Source organism: Babylonia areolata, chromosome 4, assembly GCF_041734735.1.
Source record: "Babylonia areolata isolate BAREFJ2019XMU chromosome 4, ASM4173473v1, whole genome shotgun sequence".
In the NCBI taxonomy this organism is placed as follows: Eukaryota; Metazoa; Mollusca; class Gastropoda; order Neogastropoda; family Buccinidae; genus Babylonia; species Babylonia areolata.
The window spans coordinates 24,764,019-24,788,201 of record NC_134879.1 but is presented as its reverse complement, the minus strand read 5'-3'; the positions used below and the strand labels follow the sequence as shown (position 1 = coordinate 24,788,201).

The 24,183-nt window shown below is 41.3% G+C and overlaps 1 protein-coding gene across 2 annotated transcripts in view; it reads left to right on the top strand.

Moving 5' to 3' along the window:
• LOC143280989 (uncharacterized) overlaps nt 1-24,183 on the top strand; it is a 79,027-nt gene that overhangs the window by 33,299 nt on the left and 21,545 nt on the right. The window contains exons 5-9 of one of the 2 annotated variants that reach the window (XM_076585838.1): nt 4,448-4,589; nt 11,385-11,446; nt 15,527-15,538; nt 19,552-20,191; nt 23,972-24,077. In XM_076585838.1, coding sequence (XP_076441953.1) covers nt 4,448-4,589; nt 11,385-11,446; nt 15,527-15,538; nt 19,552-20,191; nt 23,972-24,077 — 962 coding nt within the window. The remainder of the gene's footprint in view (nt 1-4,447; nt 4,590-11,384; nt 11,447-15,526; nt 15,539-19,551; nt 20,192-23,971; nt 24,078-24,183) is intronic. The other variant, XM_076585839.1, reaches the window with a different exon arrangement.

Sequence of the window (24,183 nt, the reverse complement as noted above, 5' to 3'; positions counted from 1 at the left end):
ACAGACAGATGGAGAAAGACAGAATGGGATGTGTAGTCCTTTCAGAAAATGAACCGCCACGTGGTCTGTACTATAGGAGTTTCGTCATTGTTTAAAATATGTGTGTGCGCGCACGCGCGCGCGCGCGTGTGTGTGTGTGTGTGTATGTGTGTCGAGAGAGAGGGGAAGAGAGGGGGAGAGGGTTGGAGGTTGTGATGGACAGATAGTATTTGCTCAGAAACCTGACTCCTTGGTTGAGATGGTTTCTATATGGTTTGTTTCTCTGAATTAAAAAAAAAAAAAAAAAAAAAAGTGTATGCCAATGTACGTGCTCAACTGGTCAGAAGTGCTTTTTATTAAAGCAGTGCGGCCGGGCTTGATTTTGTGTGTATGTGTTAGGGAGGAGGAGGGGTCGAGGAAGGAGTCAAAATGATTGAAATTATTCTCACCAGAGGGGGGCATGGGGGTGAAAGTTTAGGTACAAGTAGTAGCGGGTGGAAGGGGGGGGGGGTGAGTGGGGAAGGGGGAAGGTAGGTGGGAGGAAGGGTGGAGCAGACGGTATCATCATAACAAAGGAGCAGCAGTGGAGGAATGTCTTTGTAAAGTGATCTCCGGTATCCACACACACACACACACACACAGCACGAAAGGGGTGAAGCAAAACAGGGTATGTGAAGATGGGGACAGAGATAGTGAGTAAATTTATGATGGTGATGACAACCAAATCAGGAGGCAGGTGTGTTTAGATGACTAAAGTAGTAGCCAAGCTTGAATCTTCACCAAAATGGTTGTTTTCTCTGTGTGTGTGTGTGTGTGTGCGCGCGCGCGCATGCCTCCTGTGCTCAATTCAGACCAGTAGAGAGTGTTGGGGAGGGACTTACATCCTCCACACATTGTTCCCATCGACTGCAGGCATTGTTTCCTGGGTCAAGGGTGACTGTGTTATTGCCACTGCTTCTTCAGCCAGACTCTTTGTCGGCCCGTTTGTGTGTGTTGTGTGTGTGTGTGTGCACAACTTCTTCTAGTTTCGTACCACATGTTGTGTAATATATATGGAGCGCACCGCGCTTAGTTTGATGCCTTGTTGAAAGTGAACGTGAACGTGAAACTGAAACTGCTGGAACACATGAAGGTATAAATTATATGTGATGCTTGCAGTGACATGTACACATGATATGCACAAACTATTGACACAGATCAACATGCACCCACTCACAGGAACAATACACCATATGTGTATATACAGTCAAGATGATTTTTTAAACGTATTAGTCTTATGAACCAGAGACCACTGTTTATGTTCCAGTGTACTTGCTCTTACTAGAGTATTGTCTTCAGCTCGATAGATATAAATAATAAATATTATGTTGTTTAAAAAAATATTTAATGGAGAATGCTGGGCATTTTTTTTAGTACCAGGTAATACCCATGCCTTCTTCACAGGACATTCCAATCTACTGTCTCCATTCATTTAATTTGTTTATTTTATTTTATTTCTTTTATTTCTTTTTTTATTCTCTTTTCATTTTCTGCCCATCAAACAACGCAGTGAAGAAATAGTCTGGGAAGACTGCGTTACTGTGATGCCTAGGAAGTGAGATTTCAGCACAGGGTTGGGCGTTCCTGTCTCCCTGACCAGTGGCTTAGGGGCACTGAATAGGCAGCCAGCAGGACATGGGCCCCTCACTGAATGGGGGGACACCTGATCCGCCTCACTGTCGGGAGTGGGGTGGGACAGCAAGGAAAGGGCTTTGGAAATGGATACCGCAGGCTGAAAGAAGTCTGTGCTGCTGGTCATTTTGTCTTCTGTGCAAACAATCTCAGTGTGTTTGTTTGTTTCGGGGCTAGACTTAGTGGCAGTGGGAAGTTCGCCTCTTCTAAGACTGGATGCTGTGTAATTGTTTTGTGTAAATGGTTAAATGAAGGTAAATTGAAACTCTGGTGGTTACGATATATACATTGGTGGTGACAGTTCTTCTGTGTTTGTGGGTTTCTCTGCTCCCTTGTTCACTTGTATTTCAGATCTGCTTGTGGGCTTTTACATGTATGACCGTTATTACACTGCCCTGTTCTGTACAGGCAGCCATACTTCTGTTGTGGATTTTTTTTTTTCATTTTATTTTAGTTTAGTTTAATTTACTTTATTTATTTCTTTTATTTCTTTTGGGTTTTTTTTATTGATTTACTTTTTTTTTTTTTTTTTTTTTTTTTGCTGCCCCATCATCTGCACCGTTTCAGTGGCATTACTCCCACGCCGCTCATTTAGATTCCCCCATGCACGGCCACACCCGGGTTCGTCCGTCGCAGTTCCAGCGTCGGCAGTCCACAGGGAACCATCGATGTTAGGTCGCCCGGAGGCCACACACCAGAGGAGACCCTGCACTGCTGCTGAGTCACTTCGGTGGTGTTCAGTGGTGCCTGTTCTGTTTTAACGTACTTAGGACACCACCTACTAAGCCCCCTACTGACGACAATAATGGCTTAGTCGCGGAGCCAGACTGAGTGAGCGTCTCTCCCAGAGTGGAGACCGCCACCACGTCCCCCAAACAACCCCCCATGAATCTGCCGACACTGACGACTTTGACAGGACTCACCCCAAGCACGGAAGTGGAGGGGCATCGAAACTGAGGTCACCATGAGAGCAGGGCATGAAAGGCCACAGACTTTGAGACTATTTTGTTTTGTTTTTTTATATTGATGACGATGAAGGAGGAGGAGGATGACGATGATGATGACGATTACTTTTTTTTTTTTTTACTTTTACTTTTTTTTTTTTATTCAAGGCCTGACTAAGCGCGCCGGGTTGCGCTGCTGGTCAAGCATCTGCTTAGCAAATGTGGTGTAGTGTATATGGAATTGTCCGAACACAGTGACGCCACCTTCAGCTACTGATACTGATACTGTTGTGGACACTTTCATCATTTTGAATATTTGAAGTTATTCACTTGGAAAATGATGAATGAGAACAAGAGTGGTGATGACTGTCACAGTTTTGAAGTTCACAGACCTGAAGAACATTGTCATTTTCATCAGCTTTTGTTTTAGATTAGACCTGCTGAGAAAGACAGCAATTATGCTGACTTGAGAAAGATGATGAAGGAAAGAAGGGATGAAGACAAATTTTGAGTGCAACAACGATGGTGCTGATGATGAATGACTTCAGGTGAACACTGTCAGTGAAGGTGACAGTGATGATGTGGGTGACGGTGTGGGTTGGTGACAGTGATGATGATGGTGTGGGTTGGTGACAGTGATGATGATGGTGATGGTGTGGGTTGGTGACAGTGATGATGATGATGACAGTGTGGGTTGGTGACAGTGTGGGTTGGTGACGGTGTGGGTTGGTGACAGTGATGATGATGGTGACGGTGTGGATTGGTGACAGTGATGATGATGATGACGGTGTGGGTTGGTAACAGTGTGGGTTGGTGACAGTGTGGGTTGGTGACAGTGATGATGATGGTGACGGTGTGGGTTGGTGACAGTGTGGGTTGGTGACAGTGATGACGATGGTGACAGTGTGGGTTGGTGACAGTGTGGGTTGGTGACAGTGATGATGATGATGACGGTGTGGGTTGGTGACAGTGATGATGATAGTGATGGTGTGGGTTGGTGACAGTGTGGGTTGGTGACAGTGATGATGATGGGGATGGTGTGGGTTGGTGACGGTGTGGGTTGGTGACAGTGTGGGTTGGTGACAGTGATGATGATGGTGACGGTGTGGGTTGGTGACGGTGTGGGTTGGTGACAGTGTGGGTCGGTGACAGTGATGATGATGGGGATGGTGTGGGTTGGTGACGGTGTGGGTTGGTGACAGTGATGATGGTGTGGGTTGGTGACAGTGTGGGTTGGTGACAGTGATGATGATAGTGATGGTGTGGGTTGGTGACAGTGATGATGATGATGATGGTGTGGGTTGGTTACGGTGTGGGTTGGTGACAGTGATGATGGTGTGGGTTGGTTACGGTGTGGGTTGGTGACAGTGATGATGATGATGATGGTGTGGGTTGGTGACGGTGTGGGTTGGTGACAGTGATGATGATGGTGTGGGTTGGTGACAGTGATGATGATGGTGATGGTGTGGGTTGGTGACAGTGATGATGATGATGACGGTGTGGGTTGGTGACAGTGTGGGTTGGTTGCAGTGATGATGATGATGACGGTGTGGGTTGGTGACAGTGTGGGTTGGTTACAGTGATGATGATGATGACGGTGTGGGTTGGTGACAGTGTGGGTTGGTTGCAGTGATGATGATGATGACGGTGTGGGTTGGTGACGGTGTGGGTTGGTGACAGTGTGGGTTGGTTGCAGTGATGATGATGATGACGGTGTGGGTTGGTGCGGTGTGGGTTGGTGACAGTGATGATGATGGTGTGGGTTGGTGACAGTGATGATGATGATGACGGTGTGGGTTGGTGACAGTGTGGGTTGGTGACAGTGATGATGATGATGACGGTGTGGGTTGCAGCCCAATGGTCAGTACTACTGGACAAAGCAGGACCCGGCACTGGGCCAGTCGGAGCTACCTGGACGTCTGCAGCCCATGTGGCCCCCCTGCCATGAGGAGGCCGATAGTGACACCCGCCCAGGACTCAAGTACACAGAAGCAGGTCTGGTCACTACCCTTGACACCAGGGCTTGATGTCTGTGCTGTGCTTCTCTCTTGGTCTATTTGGGGCGGCTTGATTTGGGCTTGATTGGTTGGCTGCCTTGTCTTGTGTGTCTTCTGGCTTTGTCTTGGCTGTGTTGGTTTTGCTTCATATAGAGTCATTGTCTTTGTCTTGCGTTGCTTTTCTTTTTTTGTTGGTTTGGTTTTGTATTGGTTCGTTGTCTTTGTCCTGATTTTTTTGGGGGGGTTTTCCTTGGCTGTGTGATTTTTGTGCTGGTTCACTGATTTTATTTCAGCTTCATCTGTTGTTTTTTTTTGTTTTGTTTTTGTTGGTTTTTGTTTGGTTTTTTGTCTGTTGTTAATTATTTTTTTGTTTTGTAGAACAGATCACTCACTGGCTTGCGCTTGTCTTTATTATTTTTAAGAGTGGACATGAGTACTGTAAATGGCTGTATGATTAAATATGATTTCTCTCATTTTGTTTGGTATGCCTGTGAATGTGCATGTTTGTACATGTGTGCATTATTATGTGCTTTTGCTTGTGCGTTTACACATCAGCTGGGCATCAGTTACTTTGGTTTTAACCTGGCGCATTTCAAGCTGTCTGTTTCCCAGCGCTCGGCAAGTAGTCATCAGGCAAAAAGCGACTGGTGTCAAGCACCTACACTGTTAGCAGTGATTATCTCCTTGCCCCAACATCCTGCAAAGCCATACAGCAAGGGTCTAAAAGGGCATGGCGCAGTTGTGGGCAATTAGGGACAATTTGCTCTGCCACAGTCATGGGCTGTGGTACAGTGCCAGGCCCACAGTGCTCACTGCCCCAATCTCCCTGCAGCCACTCTCACATTTCACTCCTCGCCATGTCGCTCCATCATTTCTGTCTCCAGCCTTCCTGCGGATGTAGTTTGCTTAGGACAGACAGGATTTAACAGTTGTTGTTGTTTTTTTTGTGTGTGTGCGTGTTTGTTGATGTATAATCCAGAGATATTTGTGTGTGTGTGTGTGTGTATGCAGTCCCAGATTGTACCGTGTGTTCGAATCCAGAGTGTTTGTAACTGAAAGAGCTGTGTAAGCCATGTGCTTTGCATCTAGCTGACTGTGAACTTTGGTGTGTGGAGTACTGAACATGACATTGTTTGAAAGAGATAGAGAAGAAGGACTGTGTGATACGTACTTTGGCTGTTGCCCACAATGAGTAGCAATGTGGAGTGCCACAGATGAAACAGTAAATGGCATTTTGAGAGAAAGTGAGGCATGATTAAGTAAAAACTCTGATATAGCCAGCAGTTGATAGAATGGTGAACAATCAGTTTTATACACCATGTTAAGTAGCAGACTGCAGATGTGTAGCCCGTTTTGGGGTATGTTTTCGAGTAAAAAAGGAAATTTCTTGTTTATTTATTAGCATTTGAAATTCTGATCCCTCCACCTCCAGCCCCAATTAATATTACCATTAAACTTGTGAATGTGGCAAATGCTACTTCCCTTCTAGGAAGGAAACATTCAAACACATCTGTGTACATTACATGTTCATGTGACACTTTTCTGAATAGGTTTTATTATTTTTCTCCACCCGTCTGTTTCAGTTTCTTTTGTTTGAGAAGAACTGTTACATTTTCCACCAGAAAACTTCTTTTTTTTCTATGGAGCCAAACCATGTGTATTGGGATGTAGGTTAAAACATCACATCAGTAGGTGTAGAGAAGGCTGGGGTTTGTTTTAGTCCCTCAGGGCTTTTTTTTAGCCTCTGATGTCCTGGGGTCTCCCAGTACAACCCTCTCCTGTTGTGTGACTTGGTGAGACAGAGTACAGTAGTCTGTAAGTTTGGTATTTTTCTTGCCCCCCCCCCCCCCCCAGAACCCCCCCAGCCCCCCCCTCCCCGCCCCCCACTCCCCCTCTCCCCACCTCCTCCTCCACCACCCCCTTCCCACTCTGAATCCTCACACATCTGCATAACTTAACCTTTATGGGTGTTGTTCCCACATTTTCTTATTTGTTTCTTGTTTACAGCTAATATGTTCATTCTGGTGGCACTAAATCTGCTGTTGTAGTGTTGAAATATAGGTATTTAAAACAAAATGAATGAAGTCAGTGAATGATGGAGAAGTTGGCTGTAGTGTCTCTGTTGATATCAGATTATGTCACAGTAGGCAAGCCAGCTGTGTTTGGTTTACACAGCTTTCAGGGCTTGAAGAAGCTGCCCACCACTTTCTGTAGCTGTCAACATGTTGGTATGACTTCAGTATGTAATGGGATGTAAAAATTCTTTCCTCTTGAAAATTTTCCCAGTATAGATCTGGTCTGTACAGGTCAGTGTCAGTATAATTATGCTTGTCAATGACCGAAAGATGTATATCCTTTTTAAGCAGTACTGTATATGGATTGCTGCACTCTCTCTCTCTCTCTCTTTTTTTTTTTTTTTATTTTTTTTTTTAACTGATTTTGGGAGAAAAGTGATCAAACATGACAACAAAATGAGAAACACCAATGAACCAGTTGTGGATTATTGTGCCTGTTGAAAGTAATGATAGAACTCAATGTTTTTGCTAGGAAAAGAAATCTTTTATGTGTGTGTGTGTGAATTCTATGGATTTTTTGACAGAAACATTTGACCAAAAAAAAAAAAACCAAAAAAAACCCAAAGCAGTGTTCACCAATACATTTGACACATAAAATGTGCTATGTGTGTAAAACATTAGTGTGGTTGTGACAAAATGATGGGAAACACTGGCAATGATTCCTGGGCACTGGATGCTGTGCTGGAGATCGGTAAGTTTGATGAGCTAATGGCGGTATGGAACAGTGCATGCAAAGGAAGAGATAGTGTCAAATAATGATTAGATATACAACAAACGCTCCACAAAGTGTCAGTAAAGAGTGAGGTTGTGCCTTTATAATTCAAATTGAAACCACAAAAAAGAGGCAAGAACATTTTCAACACAGAACTGTCTTTGTCCAGCACCAAGAGAAGGAGTATTTCCCATTGTGTGGTTACCAAGCAGACTGTTGAAGGATGACACAGGATGTCGATGTGAAGCTGAACATTTTTCGTTTGCTTCTGTCAGCTCTGGGTTAGGAAAACAAATCCACCACTTTTGATTCGTATATGGGAATTGTTATCATTTTGTTTTAGTTGTTACCCTCTCCTCTTACATTTTATTGTCCATTTTAAAGTTGATTGATTGATTGATGTGGATACTTATATAGCACCTATCCTCGGTCAGAGACCAAGCTCTAAGCGCTTTACATACACAGGGACATTTGCACCACAGGCTGCCTACCTGGGTAGAGCCGACTGACAGCTGCCACTGGGCGCTCATCATTCGTTTCCTGTGTCATTCAATCAGATTTCAGACGCACACACATACACACTCAGACAGACATGTAACATTTTACGTGTATGACCGGTTTTTTTTTTATTTATATACCCCGCCATGTAGGCAGCCATACTCTGTTTTCGGGGGTGTGCATGCTGGGTTTATTCTTGTTTCCATAACCCACCAAACGGTGACATGGATTACAGGATCTTTAACGTGCGTATTTGATCTTCTGTGTGCGCATACACACGAAGGGGGTTCAGGCACTAGCAGGTCTGCACATATGTTGACCTGGGAGATCGGAAAAATCTCCACCCTTTACCCACCAGGTGCACCGAGATTCGAACCCAGGACCCTCAGATTGAAAGTCCAGCGCTTCAACCATTCAGCTATTGCACCCGACTGAAATGCTGTCACCACTTCAGCTCCCCCCACCTGCCCCACTCTTTTTGGGTCTTCAGCTGTTTTCATACCAGATGATCATTATCATTAGTAGTAGTATATGTAGTAGTTGTAGTTGTCATTGTTGATGACCCAGTAGTTGTTGTAAAAATAGTAGTCATCATAGTAGTATTGTATTATTATTATCATATGTATTTATTATTGTTTTATTACTATAATTATTAAATAATGATAATAATGATGATGATAATGATTATTATTGTTGTTGTTCTTCTTCTTCTTCTTCTTCTTATTATTATTATTATTAATTACTGTTAGTAGTGGTAGTATTGATAAAGATATCAAGATAATTAAAGTTATGAAGATCCATCAACAGTGTAATGTTTGTAATGTAGTGCATGATTATTTTATCAATCATCTACGAGAAGAAGCACTGTTTTGAATTGTTTCATTGAATTCTTTTGTTTACATCAGCTATGATGCACTGATGGAGTTCCATGTTTGTGTGATTCAGAGTTGTACTCATCCACATTGTTTTTGAGAGGGGCCTAATATTGTCAGAGATTACAAGAAAAAGAACAGTAACAATATGGTGTTGGGATTAGTCAAGGAAAGAAAAGGCAGCGATTGCAAAAGGACAGGACAGAGGGAAATGCGAGGAAGGAAGGGGGGACAGTATAAAGTAAAGGAGAGAACAAAAATGGGAACGCACATTATTCAGTTGCTGAAATGTTAGGATAGGTATCTATCTAGGTACCATACATATCTCAAACAAAAATAAACACTTGGTATTATACACTCCGGGCCAAATGGATCCTGACTCACTAATAATCAACAAGAAGTGGATGTGACTTTTATAAATAGCTCAGGTGTGTCCTTGACAGCCCTGTTTGAGTTCTGCTGTCTGTCTCTTTGAGCACTGAGCACAGTGAGCAATGCAGAAAAATTGACTCTTACAGCGCTGACTTTCTGGTTGGCCATAGGTGTTGCTCCTAGCTTTGTGTTCTGTGCATCATCCTGAAAATAATAGGTAAATATATATATTTTTTTTTTAATGTTGACACTTTGTAAAAATCTTGTTTGAGGCCATATGTGTTCCAGATTTCAGTAAAAACTAATGTATATTTCTTTTTGTACTTCTTTTTCTTCTTCTTTGTTCATGGGCTGTTGCACGAGTGGGCTTTTACGTGAATGACCGGTTTTTTACCCCGCCATATAGGCAGCCATACTCCGTTTCCGGGGATGTGCATGCTGGGTATGTTCTTGTTTCCATGACCCACTGAACGCTGACATTGATTACAGGATCTTTAACATGCGTATTTGATCTTCTGCTTGCGTATACACACAAAGGGGGTTCAGGCACTAGCAGGTCTGCACATAAGCTGACCTGGGAGATTGGAAAAATCTCCACCCTTTACCCACCAGGTGCCGTAACCGAGATTCGAACCCGGTACCCTCAGATTGAAAGTCCCAACGCTTTGAGCATTCGACTATTGCACCCATCTTTCTCTTTGTACAAATAGGTGATTATATGTCCACCTCCTCCCTCTCCTTCCCATTCCTATAGTTCACTTGCAGATATATATATTACATACACACACCCATTCCCATGACACTTAAATTTCGTTTTCTTTTACTTCTTAGCCAGACTACACAGACTTTCACAGTTAACTGATGAATGAGAACTTGAAATTTCACCAAATCTATCATAAAACATTATTTTTCTTCTTTTCTTTTTTTCTTTTTTTTTTCTTTTTTTTTCCAGAGCTATAAAAAAAAAAAAAAAAGAAGATAAAAACAGATAACAGACATGTGTGCATTGGGATAGAAATAAGTAAAAGGGTGTGCCCTGGTATCCATCAGACATGAGAAAGAAAAAGCGGTTTATACAATGACAAATATCGCGATCCTTTTCTTTTGTTGGGAGAAACGAAGAATCTGGAACAAAGTATGGAAAGTCCTCCTCATGTGTTTAATAATACTAATAATAGTAATAATAATGATAATATTCATATAGCACTGAATCTTGTGCAGAGACAAATCAAAGCGCTTTCGCACCAGTCATACACACACATGCATAACTCTAAAACTGGAGAAACTAAAGACAAGGAAGAGGCAGGGAAGGGAGGTTATTTTGGGAAGAGGTGGGTTTTAAGGCCGGATTTGAAAGAGCTGAGTGTGGAGACTTGACACTGCTGTCAGAAAAGCTTGTTCTGCAAGATTGTTATTCAGCAAGGTTAGATCTGGAATATATTTCGTGAGCTTCGCTTCCCCTTCACCCCACACCTCATTTCTTCTTGTAGTTCAGTTTTATAGCTGACATCCATCACAAGACATCACAGGAATGCATTGCTCAGGGAGTGAACGGGTTAAAACAGATAATTCAGCATGCACAATGTGGCGTGTGTCCTGCATGTAGACTGAGGGAATTTCCCTGGGGGTTTGCATTATTCAACACAGGCGTTGCATTGCAACCGGTTCAAGGGGCAGGGGCCTGGCTAATTACAGGGGTGGGGTAAAGGAGGGGTCTTTCCTTTTTTCTTTTTTTTTATAGGTGTCTGTTACTGTGTGTGTAAGTGATGGAGTAAAAACTTGAAGTGATGTGTGTTCATATTACAGTTTGATTTCTTATCTATGAAGGTGTGTGTATGTGTGTGTGTGTGTGGGGGGGGGGGGTGGGGGGGTGTGATCATCCTGTGTTTGTAAAATGAGAAATACAGACTCTTCTGAAAATTCTGAAAACTGTTTGAAGTCCTTACAGATAAACAGATCTTCTCCTCAGTGAAGGGTTGTATGATGTATTCCGTGATAATGAAAAATGCATTACACCCAGAAGGATTTTTCCCATTTTATTTGTGTTCTTTCTTCTTCTTTTTCTTCTTTTTTTTTTGTGTGTGTGTGCAATGTTCATGATAGATCTGGGGGGGAAAAATAATATAAATGAGTAGAAGTTAATTCTCTTGCATTGCTTCTTTAGTGTCTGTGCGGTGTCCCTTGGCAAAAAGTAGGAGACCAGCTCAGCAGTGAAGAGCCACTGTATAATTGTTCATTGTGTTACACTGATTGCTGTGTTTCAGAACACCAGGCGGCCATGGTGCTGATGCGGAAAGAGTATAATCAGCAGGTGGAGAAATTACAGGTAATCAGATTGTGAAAACTTTTTCTTTTCTTTTTTTTTTTTTTTTTTTGTATGTTTGTTAGAAAGCCAAGGAGGGATAGGTTGGTGCAGTAGTGGAGAGGAATGTAGCTGGATTGTGATGGTTTCCTTTTTTTTTTTTTTTTTTTTTTTTTTTGTTCTGTAATCTGCAGTGTGCAAGTTGTGAATGTGTTGGTCTGTGTGTGGGATTAGTTTCTTCTTCTCTTTCTCCTTTTCTTGTTTTGTTTGGTTATTGTTTTGTTTTAGCTGTTGTTTTTGTGTGTGTGTGTGGTGGGGGTGGGGTGGGGTTCAAGGGTCAATGACAGATTTTTGTTTGTTTTTTTGTTTTTTTTAAGCGTTTTTCACATGTATTTATGTGTGTGTTTTTCACATGTATTTATGTGTGTGTTTTTCACATGTATTTATTTATGTGTGTGTTTTTCACATGTATTTATGTGTGTGTTTTTCACATGTATTTATGTATGTATGAGTATGTAAAAAAAAAAGCAAACAAACAAGAATGTATGTGTCTGTATGTAATGTGTGCATATATGTATATATACATGTACACAATTTTGAATGTTGCTGTCAGTGTGTACAAACATGTACAAGCGAACATTCTTTCAACCTGTACAAACATGTACCAGTGAACACACCGGCGTGCATCTCTTAACTACTAAACTAGTCATGGATTTCTGCAGGTCAGTCTTTCCACATCAGTTTCAGATTTCCGCAGGCCAGCTTGAGACTGCACACACTCTGCAACACATGCATGCCATGAAACATACGAGGCTCACTTGATGATGCAGTATAAAAATAAAAAATAATAAAATCAATTAAAAAAAGCAGTCATATATCAGCAGAAACAGCTGCTGCACAGTGCAGGCAGTGGCCCACACACTGATGGTTGGTGGGCTGTTCAGCGCAGCAGGGCAGAGTAGCACTTGTGTTGGGTGGGATGTGGGTTAAAATGATGGTAAAAACGCTGGATATATTGACAGGGCAACAGGTGGTGAACTGCTGTCACTGACATGCTCAGGTGATGCCAGTCACAGTGCAGCCTGTCTAAAAGGGCATCAGCAATGCTTTCTTCTTCTTCTTCTTCTTCTTTTAGGTTTTATTGCTTTGTTGTGGTTTTATTTTTCATCTAAATTTGTTTGGGATGGGGGGTGATCTGGAAGCTTGTATGGAAGGATGTAGAGAGGCGCATTGTGGACCACAAGAAATCAAGAACAGCTGAAGGGACCCATGTTTCATATGGAGCGAAAAAAATGACTGTTAGGACAGTCAGTTGACACAGCAAAATGTTGTGAGTTTTAGGACAGTGCCCACTGTAAGGTTCAGATATAAGTACACAGCAAAACATTGTGTTCGAACTGTGCCCACCTTAAGGTTCAGACAGGTGACACAGCAAAACATTGTGTTTGAACTGTGCCCACCTTAAGATTCAGACAGGTGACACAGCAAAACATTGTGAGTGTTAGAACAGTGCCCACTGTAAGGTTCAGACAAATTACGCAGCAAAACACTGTGAGTGTTAGGACAGTGCCCACCGTAAGGTTCAGACAGGTGACACAGCAAAACACTGAGTGTTAGAACAGTGCCCACAATAAGGTTCAGACAGGTGACACAGCAAAACACTGTGAGTGTTAATACAGTGCCCACCGTAAGGTTCAGACAGGTGACACAGCAAAACACTGAGTGTTAGATCAGTGCCCACAATAAGGTTCAGATGGGTGACACAGCAAAACACTGTGAGTGTTAATACAGTGCCCACAATAAGGTTCAGGCGGGTGACACAGCAAAACACTGTGAGTGTTAATACAGTGCCCACTGTAAGGTTCAGACAGGTGACACAGCAAAACACTGTGAGTGTTAATACAGTGCCCACAATAAGGTTCAGACAGGTGACACAGCAAAACACTGTGAGTGTTAATACAGTGCCCACTGTAAGGTTCAGACAGGTGACACAGCAAAACACTGTGAGTGTTAATACAGTGCCCACAATAAGGTTCAGACAGGTGACACAGCAAAACACTGTGAGTGTTAGAACATTGCCCACTGTAAGCAAAACATTGTAAAGTTTATACAGTTGACAATGCAAAATATTGTGTTTGGATGTGTTGGGACAGTGGCCACTGTAAGATTCAGACAAAAGTACACAGCAAAACATTGTGTTTGGACAGTGCCCATCATAAGGTTCAGACAGGTGACACAGCAAAACACTGAGTGTTAGGACAGTGCCCACTCAAAAGTGCAGACAAAGGGACACTACAAAAAGTTATGACCATCAGAACAGTGCCCATTTTGAGATACAAAGTGGACTTGCTGCACATGAAGCAGCTGTTCTGCAAAGCAGAATTGAAAAGCATGAACAGTTACGGCAGTGACATGTACTGTACTGTGTTTTTCATTGCCCAGATTGTGTGCATGTTTGTGAGAGAGAGGGAGAGGGAGAGAGAAGCATTTTACACAGGTTGCTTTGTCACTTAGAGTTGTCATTTATGATGCGGCAAAAAATGTGTTCTGTGTTTAGTTGAGCTTGCTTTCACTGCTTACAGTTCTCTGCCATTGGACTGGTTGGTAGTTCATGTATGAAGAAGAAGGGGGAAAAAAAAAAGAAAACAAAAGAAAGCAGATGGAATTATTGATGTGCATACAGTCGATGCACACATGAGTAGCATCATCTGGAAAAGTACAAACTCACTGCACAATTAGGAATTTTCTGCAAGTGTGACTTATATGCAGCTGGAAGTGATTCAGTGGCTGATAAAATGATGATAGTTAAATTTGACGTTATGAGATTGGAAGCGAAAATACAAGTGCAAATCCCTTGGAATGCGTTCTGGAAGCGTGGGCACTAACGGACAGCCACATTGTCATTTTGTTGTTCCGCTCTCATTGGAACACTATGGGTCTCCTGCATCCCCGCTGTTTGGCTTACGAGAAGATCAAGGACAGGGAACAGATTCAGGTTCTCTTGCTTCTTCATGCTTTTCTTACTCTGGCAGGCTTTAAGAAAATGCAGAATGACCAGAAACCTAAGAAAGTCATCTTTTATTGCATGATCAGAAGGGCAGGATGGGGAATCTCATGTGTAAATCAAGTGTTGTGGAGTGGTTATTGTGTGTCGACTTTTTCACTTTTTTGTTGTTGGTGTTGTCATTTTCTGTTTTTTGAAGCACTATTCTGCGTGTTGAAGTTGTTCGGGTGCATGTCACATCTGATAAATTATATGGCTTTCTCCAGATAACATGGTGGTACATCATGACAGTGGTAGCAAAAGTAAGCTTGGCTTCCCTTTGAAAAGGCGCATTGATTAAATACCACAGTGTTCATGAACATCTGCACACATACATGTTGGCGGGAGTGCTCTCTTTTCCTTTCTCCCTCATCTCTCTCTCTCTTTCTCTTGATTGCACATTCACTCACTCACAAATGCACATAAACATACACCGAGAATTTGTGTATGTCTCAAATCTAACAACATCTAAACAAAACACAATTCAAATCTGTTTCCAGATGTGCCTTTTATGCATTATTGATGTGTATTACATGCTTATTTGCACAAGGATTGGGAATTTATATATGTTTTTTTTTCGGTGTGTACATTATAAGCACAGTTTGTATTTTGCTATTCACATTTGTTCTTTGTGTACAAGCATGCACATATGAAGTGGTGGGATATGTCTTCATCAGATTACTTTTATCTCTTTGTCTGTGACATGGGCATCTAGCCAAGAGCATTAGATCATCTGAGTTATCTGTCTCCCTCGCACTCTCTCTCTCTCTCTTTCTCATTCTCTGATTACAAAATCAGTTGAACAGTCTTTTGCCGTAAGCTTATGCACATGCACAAATGATTTTTTTTTTTTTTTTTTATTTACACATTAGTCTTGCTTGTTCAATAGATTGGAGAACTCATATCAAATGTAATCAGTGGTTGTTTTTTCTTGAATTTGAGAACAGTACATATTTGTATTGCTGTTAAAATTTAAAAAAAACAAACAATGGTATTGAATTTTGCATGATTACTGAACAATGTCAAAGCATTCTTTTTTTCTTTTCCTTTGTTGATTTCAGATAAACTTCTCGGTGAGAACAGTGGTGCTGGGTTTGTGATATGTGGGCAGTGATTTTGTTTCCCTACCCACCCCCAATTAAATAGAAGTAGATGTCCATCCTTGTATAATGTAAATGGTTCTTGCTGCGTTTTGTTTTGTTGTTGTTGTTTTATAACATAGAGAAATGGTGCATAATAATGTGAGTTATAGAACTGTTTTGTTGTCAGTGTGTAATGTAAACCATCATTGCTTAATTGGAAGTCTTTGTTGTTTTGGTTTTAGTCATGTAATAGAAGCATGCTTAAATGTGGTTGCGCACACACACCTGAGTGGGCTTGTCCTCACCTGTGCCACTCACATATATTCATGTAACACTTGCGTGTCTTGTCACACCCTTGTGCATTGTATACCCCTATGTATTTGGAGTTAGAACAGAGACATAGTGGGAAGAGAGAAGACACAGTATTGAACTCAAATTTTGGGGCTGTAATAGTTCAGTTGATAGAGCGTTTGACTTGTGATCTTGGTGATCCTTGGGTTGGAGGTTCAAATCTCTGCTATATTGTTTGGTTCCAGGGAAGGGGGCGGGGGGGGGGGGGTTCCCTTACAGTTAACCTTGGTTCTGACTCCATTCCCTGCACGTCTTTCAAATGAAATTATAAACAGAGATTCTGTGTGTGAATGCTCGCATAACATCTTGTGCACACATTAAATCTCATCACCATCTTATGGAAGAGAAGGTCAGTTTGGCTTGCCATAGGCCTATGGTATGTATGACATATATTCACATGTACAGCATGCATCATCCCCGTAGACAGAATATGGCTACCAAAATTGTGGGATTAAAGACTATCACATTCCCCCCTAACCCCAGCAAATCCTCCCCAATGCAGCAGATTTGTCAACAATGAAGTTGGCTGCATATCAACAAAAAGTCATAAATATTCAAAGTTAATCTATTCATATCCGAGTGCAGGCATCACATTCAAAATAATCTCATTCATATCAGAGTACAGGTATCATGACTTCACCTCAAAATGATGTGTTGATCCAATGGAAAAACATAGAAAATTGATATTTTAAAGAAATACAAGTGACTAATTTCTTAAAGTTATTCAGACTTGCACAGTTTAAGAGAATCAGAATTTAGGATGAAAAAAAAAAAGTTTTAAGTCTTTTGCCTCTCAATATCAGTGTTGTGTGGGATTCTTTTGGGGGATGCTTTAAGTTAATAAATATTCCAAATTCTGACTTGTCTGTTGACATTTATCAAATATACTTTTCAGCGCCTCTTCAGTTTGATTCCAACTCCCCCATCCGCCCACCCGTCCGCTTGACCCTTTTCCTTCTCACTTCCCTCCTTTCCATGAAGGTTGTTTCCCTTCCCTTCTCTCTTCCCTTTTTTTACCCTGACGATGTTGTGAATGTCTGCATTGTCACCTGCCCTTTCCCATGTTATGTACCTTTGGTTTGGGTTCCTGAACTGCAACAGTTCAGTTCAGTAGTTTTATGTAATAACTCTTCACCATTGGCGATATTGGAGGGGTATCGTGTCAGAACAGAGGATTTCAATTTTTAGCATAGTGTGGACAATACTACTGTTCAAATATTTGACATGGAGGATTTCAGTCTTTGACTTAGCATGTAGTATTTCTCTTTGAATATATAACTGGTTAAGATTTGCATGCGTTGAATATTGATATTAACACAATTGTATATCCTGTTGTGTATATTTATATGTATGACTGTTCCTATACATGTATTGATATTTGTAAATGTAGAAATAGATTTTTATATATATATATATATATACATATATATATATATATATATATATATATATATGTGTATATATATATATATATATATATATGTACATACATATATATATATATATATATATATATATACATACATATACATACATATATATATATATATTCAAAGCATTTAACCTTTGCATTTCATCATGGACACCAAAAAGAAACCGGAAATAACTTTAAAACCAATAAGTGTTTTGCTTTTGAAATCAGTTAGGCTGGAAGTTCCAGGCAACCTCACTTTGTTCTTGGACAATCTATGGAGCAAACTGGGAGTTTCTCTTCAAAACAGCTAGGGCTTTGCCATGGTTTGGGTGTGAGTGGTGGTGAATGGGTTGTTCTTGGATGAATTCTTTACTCAGTCCATGAAACGAGCTGAGGCACAAAAGGTATATGATGGATAGTGAGGATTAATATATTCAGCTTCTATTATCTATCCGTCTGTTATACTTACATTATATGTTGTTTTTAATAGGAAGTGTTATTTCCTGCGTGAATGTAAGTATTCATTCTTATTGTGTGGCTTCCTTGAGTACTTGAACTGAATAACAAGATATGAACTTTAAGCAGTGTGGTGATTGTGAAAAGACGAAATGAAGATATGTTCATTTGCATCAAACTGAGGATTATGTTTGTGAATGTCAGCCAAAGAATGTTATGCATTCATTCTGCTATATTCTATAAGGAAGATTTTGTAATCTACTCCAACCCCCAAAAAAACAAAACTCATGACTTTCATTTTATTGTAACTTATTACCATTGTCTGTTTTCTTTTTGTTTTATTCTTCTTAAACTGCATGTGGATGTGTATGCGTGCACATGTGCATACGTCATGTGAGTGTATGTATTCTGTAAGGAAGATTTTGTAGTCTACCCCAACCCCCAAAAAACAAAGCTCATTACTTTCATTTTATTGTAACTTATTACCATTGTCTGTTTTCTTTTTGTTTTGTTCATCTTAAACTGCATGTGGATGTGTATGCATGCACATGTGCATATGTCATGTGAGTGTATGAGTGTATGCACATATGTGTACATATGTGTGTCTGTGTGAGTGTGTGCTGTGGTCGGTGCAGTGTGGTGATGGTGGGGTCGGAAGGGTGGGGTTGGAGGAGCAGGGTTGGTCATTTTCATGTCCATGATCATGTCTTGGTGCAGAGTTGTTATTTTCTTTTGTCCTTTCAATTATACACTTGAAAGATTTGTTTCATGTTGCAGAAAAAATATTTCTAAAGTTATAAAATCAGAATTTGAAACAACACGTTTTGTCCCATCAACATTCACGTTCACTTCCAAACATGACATTAAGATCGCTGTATTTTAAAGCATTTAAAAAAAAAAAAAGATTGTTCCCCAGAAGGATAGGATTTCAAATGATACAAATCCTGTTCACACTTCCAAGCGTGACTATCATGACTTGATGTCTTATCTGTATTTTGAAGTGTTCCTCTTTGTTCCCCCATAAGGAAAGGATTTCCAAACAACATAGCCCTCTGTCCCATCAACATTCCTGTTCACTTCAGAATGTGAATATCATTACAGATGAAGATCTCCCTCAATATTGAAGCTGTTCCCAAGAAAGAGGGTTTCAAGCAACACAACCGTCTGGCCCATCAACATTCCCGTTCACTTCCAAAATGTGACTATCTTGACTTAAAGATCTAAGATCTCCCTCTGTATTGAAGTGTCTTTCACTGTTCCCCAGAATGAACTTGACATGAAAGTATCCCTGCACATTGAAACATCTTGCACTTATTCCCCCAGAAAGAACAAGAAAAAAACATGAACTTGACTATCGTGACACGAAAGTCTTCCCTGTACATTGAAACGTCCTTCACTGTTGCCTCCAGAAAAAACATGAACATGACTATCATGATGCGAAAGTCTTCCCTGTACATTGATACATCTTGTACTTTTTCCCCCAGAAAGAACATGAATGTGACTTTTGTGACATGAAAGTCTCCCTGTACATCAACACGTCATCCTCTGTCCACCAGAAAGAACATGAACTTAATGTGACTAGACTGACACTAAAGTCTCCCTGTACATTGAAACATACTCCTCTGTTCCCACCAGAAAGAGCATGAACATGACTATCGTGACATGAAAGTCTCTCTGTGCATTGAAACATCTTCCCCTGTTCCCCCCAGAAAGAGCATGAACATGACTATCGTGACATGAAAGTCCCCCTGTGCATTGAAGCATCTCTCCCTGTTCCCCCCAGAAAGAGCATGCGGAAGAAGTGGAGCGGCTCCATGCAGACTACCGGCTGCGGCTGGAGGACCTGCGGGCGGAGGTGGGGCGGCTGGAGCAGGAGGTGGACAAGTACCGGCAGCTGGCGGGCATCGAGCGCCTAGCCCAGACGGCCCTCTCCTACGCACAGGCCGCCCAGGAGGAGGCGGGGCTGGCTGGCGCGGCCTTCCTAGACGGCAAGATGGTGGCCATCACCGGTACCCCGCACCCCTCCAACAGGCTGGTGGCCGGGGGTGCTGATGCTGGCTCGTTGTCCTCCATGGAGAGACAGAGTGGTGGTGCCGAAGAGAGGTTGGGAGTGAATGGCATCACCGCCACTGGCCTGGAGACCGATCCCAGAGCGTCGTTATCGCCTCCCACTGCAGCTGCTCCTCCCCCTCCCCCTCCTCCTCCTCCTCCTCTTCCTCCTCCGGCTGAGGGGGGGCCCCCTCCACCTCCTCCTCCTCCTCCTCCTCCTCCTCCTCCACCTCCCCCGGGTGCGGAGCGTCTGCCTCCCGGAGCTCCCCCTCTGCCGGGTGCTGGGCCGCCCCCTCCACCTCCACCCCCCATGTTAGGGGGGGCACCCCCTCCTCCACCTCCCCCTGCTCCGGGCATGGGGGTACGCAGCAAAGGTAAGGGGTTTTTTTATTTGTTGTTGCTCATTTGTTTCTGTGGTGGGAATGATAAAAATGGAATGGGTGTAAGACTTTTTAGATCTTTCAAACTTGATGTTATGTCTGCCGTAAACCCCCACCTGGTGTCATCGCACTGCAGGGATTGAGCCCAGGACCCATAGAACATAGATCCAACACTCTAAACACTCGGCTATTGTTTTCCATCATGAAAGATAATTATATCCATAGCATGCTGTGTTTGTGTGTGTGTGTATGTGTGCAACTGCTTTTGCTTGTATTCATGAGTATATGGATATGTATTCATTCTGTTTCATATGGCAGTTTTACATAGGCTTTGAGTATTCCATTTGAGTACACTGTATCGAAAGTTCAGAGAATAATGCAATCAAAGAAATAATGAAAAGCTTATCACTTGTATTAGTAGTTTGTATTGAAAACAGTGGGAGTAAAAGAACAAAGATATATAATTATAACTATTTACAGAAGGAAAACAAGTTTAAAAAAAACAGAATGGCAAGAATGGCAGGTGAAAGAAAGATATTGTGTAAAGTTATTCTGTGGCAGCTTATTGTTCTAGAACTCTGGGTGAAATTCTGGCTGCTCTCTCCCCGGTGAGGGCAAGTCCGTAATTCAGTCCCACCCTGTGTTTCCCTTATTCCACCTGTGTGTAGTTGTTTACTGATCAAACAGTTTTCAATAGAATTTAGCCAAGAGACAGCTTTCTTGTGGGTTTTGTGTGTAAGTGTGTGTGTGTGTGTGTGTGTCTGTGTGTGTGTAGGTGTGTGCGCGGGCACTGAGTGCCTGTAGCACACAGGATCCCAGTGTCTCATTTCATCTTAGAGAGGAGGTCATAGGGTCTTGGAGAGGGAGGGAAAAAATCTGATTCAGTGTAACTTAGATCAGTGACTTTGGATCTCTTCTTTTTTTAGGTAGACATGTTACCCACAAAGCAACCATAAAGAAATGGAGTTGGGTGGGGGGAGGTGTGCATGGGAGAGGGAGGGGGTAGGGATTTAAAAAAAAAAAAGAGAGAGAGAGATAAGAGCAGCAAATCAGCAAAGTAAAACAGAGCACCTTGAAATAAGATGCCAGTTCATGGTGATGAAACGAAAGATAGGGTCAAGTTGAACAGGAGGAGTTTTCAAGCCGTGCATGGATGTAAACCATTGCCCCCGTGTGCAGGAGAGAGAATTTTCAGAGGACTTCTTGACAGGGCTGTTGCCTTCCTGAGTACTGCTGTGTTTCTTTTGTTCCGTTACCCGCATGACAGTTACTGCCGTGATCAAACAGCCTGCTGTTTTATTTTTGTTCAGTGTGGGAAGAAATGTACGATCGTTTTGCATGTTGTGTGTGTGTGTGTGTGCATGTGTGTTTGTGTGTATGTGTTTGCATGTGTGTGTGTGTGTGTGTGTGTGTTGATGCTGCATACATGCGCTGAGTGTAACATTCAAGCAAACACCTTGAGAGAACAAGCAAATCTGTTGCATACACATGCTGATTGATTTGATTGGTTGGTTAATCAGACAGGGGACGCAAACATTTCATGAAGTGTTACTGATCACAAAAGATCTTTCTGGGTTTGTTTTGATTTTTTTTCTTTGTGATTTTATAGCTTTTTTTTTTTTTTTTTTTTTTTGGTACAGATCATTTTTAGTTTATTATTACTTTTATCAAAGTTAAAAAGAAAAGAAAAAACAGCAGCAAAAAAATATGAAATATATTGAGAACATTTCACAGCCTTGAGTGTAGATCTCTTAGTGAACAATACGACTGCCTGAAGTGTACAGTGTGCATGCAAGACAATATTCTGCTTCTCACACACAAACACACATAACTTTCAAAATCATGTACATGAACACAAACACTTACCCACAATCAATGCAGATAGGCATACATGGATGCTTGAAATAGGCAAACTCACATCAGTGTGACACATTTGCACCAGTGAGACATGCATGAATTGATTCAATGATTGTGTATTTTATGTTTTTCTTGTAAGTTTTTGTTGTTTTGTTAATGTTGTTTTAAGCAGTTTTTTTGTTGTTGTTGTTGTTGTTTTTGTTTTTTTTGTTTGTACCCTTTAAAAAAAATCATGTTGATTATGTTAATTCATTATTTCTGCATTTGTTTCTTGTTAAAGGAAATATAGTATGACCTGTTTTATTTCCTGTTCAATGCAAAGAATGTGTGTATGTGTATGTATGTGTATGTCAGTGTGCATTCACACTGAATATATGTTCAGATATTCATCTATTGAGTTAACAGTGAAATGGAGATTTTCTAATGCTGTATTTGATAAATTTATTTATTATTATTACAGTTATATTTATTGTTATTATTGCTGTTGCTTTTGTTATCATTATCATTGAAATAATAGTTGTTATTGCAACTTTCATTTCCATCAAAGTATTTGGTGTTAGTACATTTTGTTCGTATTCAGGCTGATGCATTTTCTTATATATATTTTGTTTTGGTTTTTTTGTTTTTTTCACACGTTCTGGAAAAAAAGCACCCTTCTACCCCTACCCCTCCTCCCATATGGATGCCAGGGGCTCTTTCAGAATAAACAGTATCCCAGCCTTCCGGAAATAGTGTACCAGAAATTTCCTCTTTTCTGCCGCTCTCTTTGTTTCTGGCTAGCTTTTCCCATTTCTTTTTGTCGTCTCTTCCTTTATTATTTTCTGCATTGCTGGTCCATGCTGGTATATTTTTTCCAAGAAATCCTTGAATACTTTTTGTCTTTCTGGGCTTAATAATTTGGCACTCTTACTATGTTGTATTCTTCTTTGTGCCTGGGACGTGTGAGGTGCCCATTGGCATTTTGGGGTTTTGTATGCCTGTTATCATATAAATTTTGTTTGTTTATTGTGCATAAGTATGTTTATGTACAGATATGCATTTTTTTTAATCCTCTGGTGAAATTTTGTTGGACTAGAAAATGTTGGTATGTTCTAGGTTTATGTGGAATTAGAGAGTAGTTTCCCTTCCTAACCTTTAAAGAAGTGAAGAATGTTCTGTTCATTATTGTAAGCCTTGCTCTTGATACCCCAGTGGACGGACACAATAGCCGAATGGTTAAAGCGTTGGACTTTCAATCTGAGGGTCCCGGGTTCGAATCATGGTGACGGCACCTGGTGGGTAAAGGGTGGAGATTTTTACGATCTCCCAGGTCAACATACGTGCAGACCTGCTAGTGCCTGAACCCCCTTCATGTGTATATACAAGCAGAAGATCAAATACACACATTAAAGATCCTGTAATCCATGTCAGCGTTTGGTGGGTTATAGAAACAAGAACATACCCAGCATGCACACCCCCGAAAACGGAGTATGGCTGCCTACATGGCGGGGTAAAAACGGTCATACACGTAAAAGCCCATTCATGTGCATACGAGTGAACGCAGAAGAAGAAGATACCCCAGTGAAACTCGGGACAAGTTATTCACACAGTTTTAAGCTTCTTTTTTTCCCCATAAGCTGTAGAATCTGTGTTTTAGAAAATATTAACAATGGTGATATCTTTACTTGTACAATATACTATGTCATGATGATAAGATAAGAACGTGCGATTTTACTTTTGGTTTAGTAATTTGTTCGTGTGTGCGTGTTTTATTTTTGTTGTTTTTGTTCTTATTATTGTTTTGCTTTTATTTCTTAAGGGTTTTTGTTGGTGTGGCAGAGGGTATTTATGTATTTATTTTGTTTACTTGTGTTTTACCAGTACAAACTCTTGATATAATCTATTCCTTGCTCTCACCTGTTCTCTTGTTTTTGCCAGGCCCTTCCAAACCAATCGTCAGCACTAAATCACCCATGAAACCTTTGTTCTGGAAGAGAATCCAGGTGCACACGCTGAAAACCTCCAAAGCTGTCTCTTCACCAGGGTAAGCCATTTCACTGTACAGCGAGGAAGGAGAAGTCAGAGTTATTAGCAGGCTTTGTGAAATTGTTGTCATGCTGTTTCAGAGTGGAATAAGTGTGGTGTTTGCT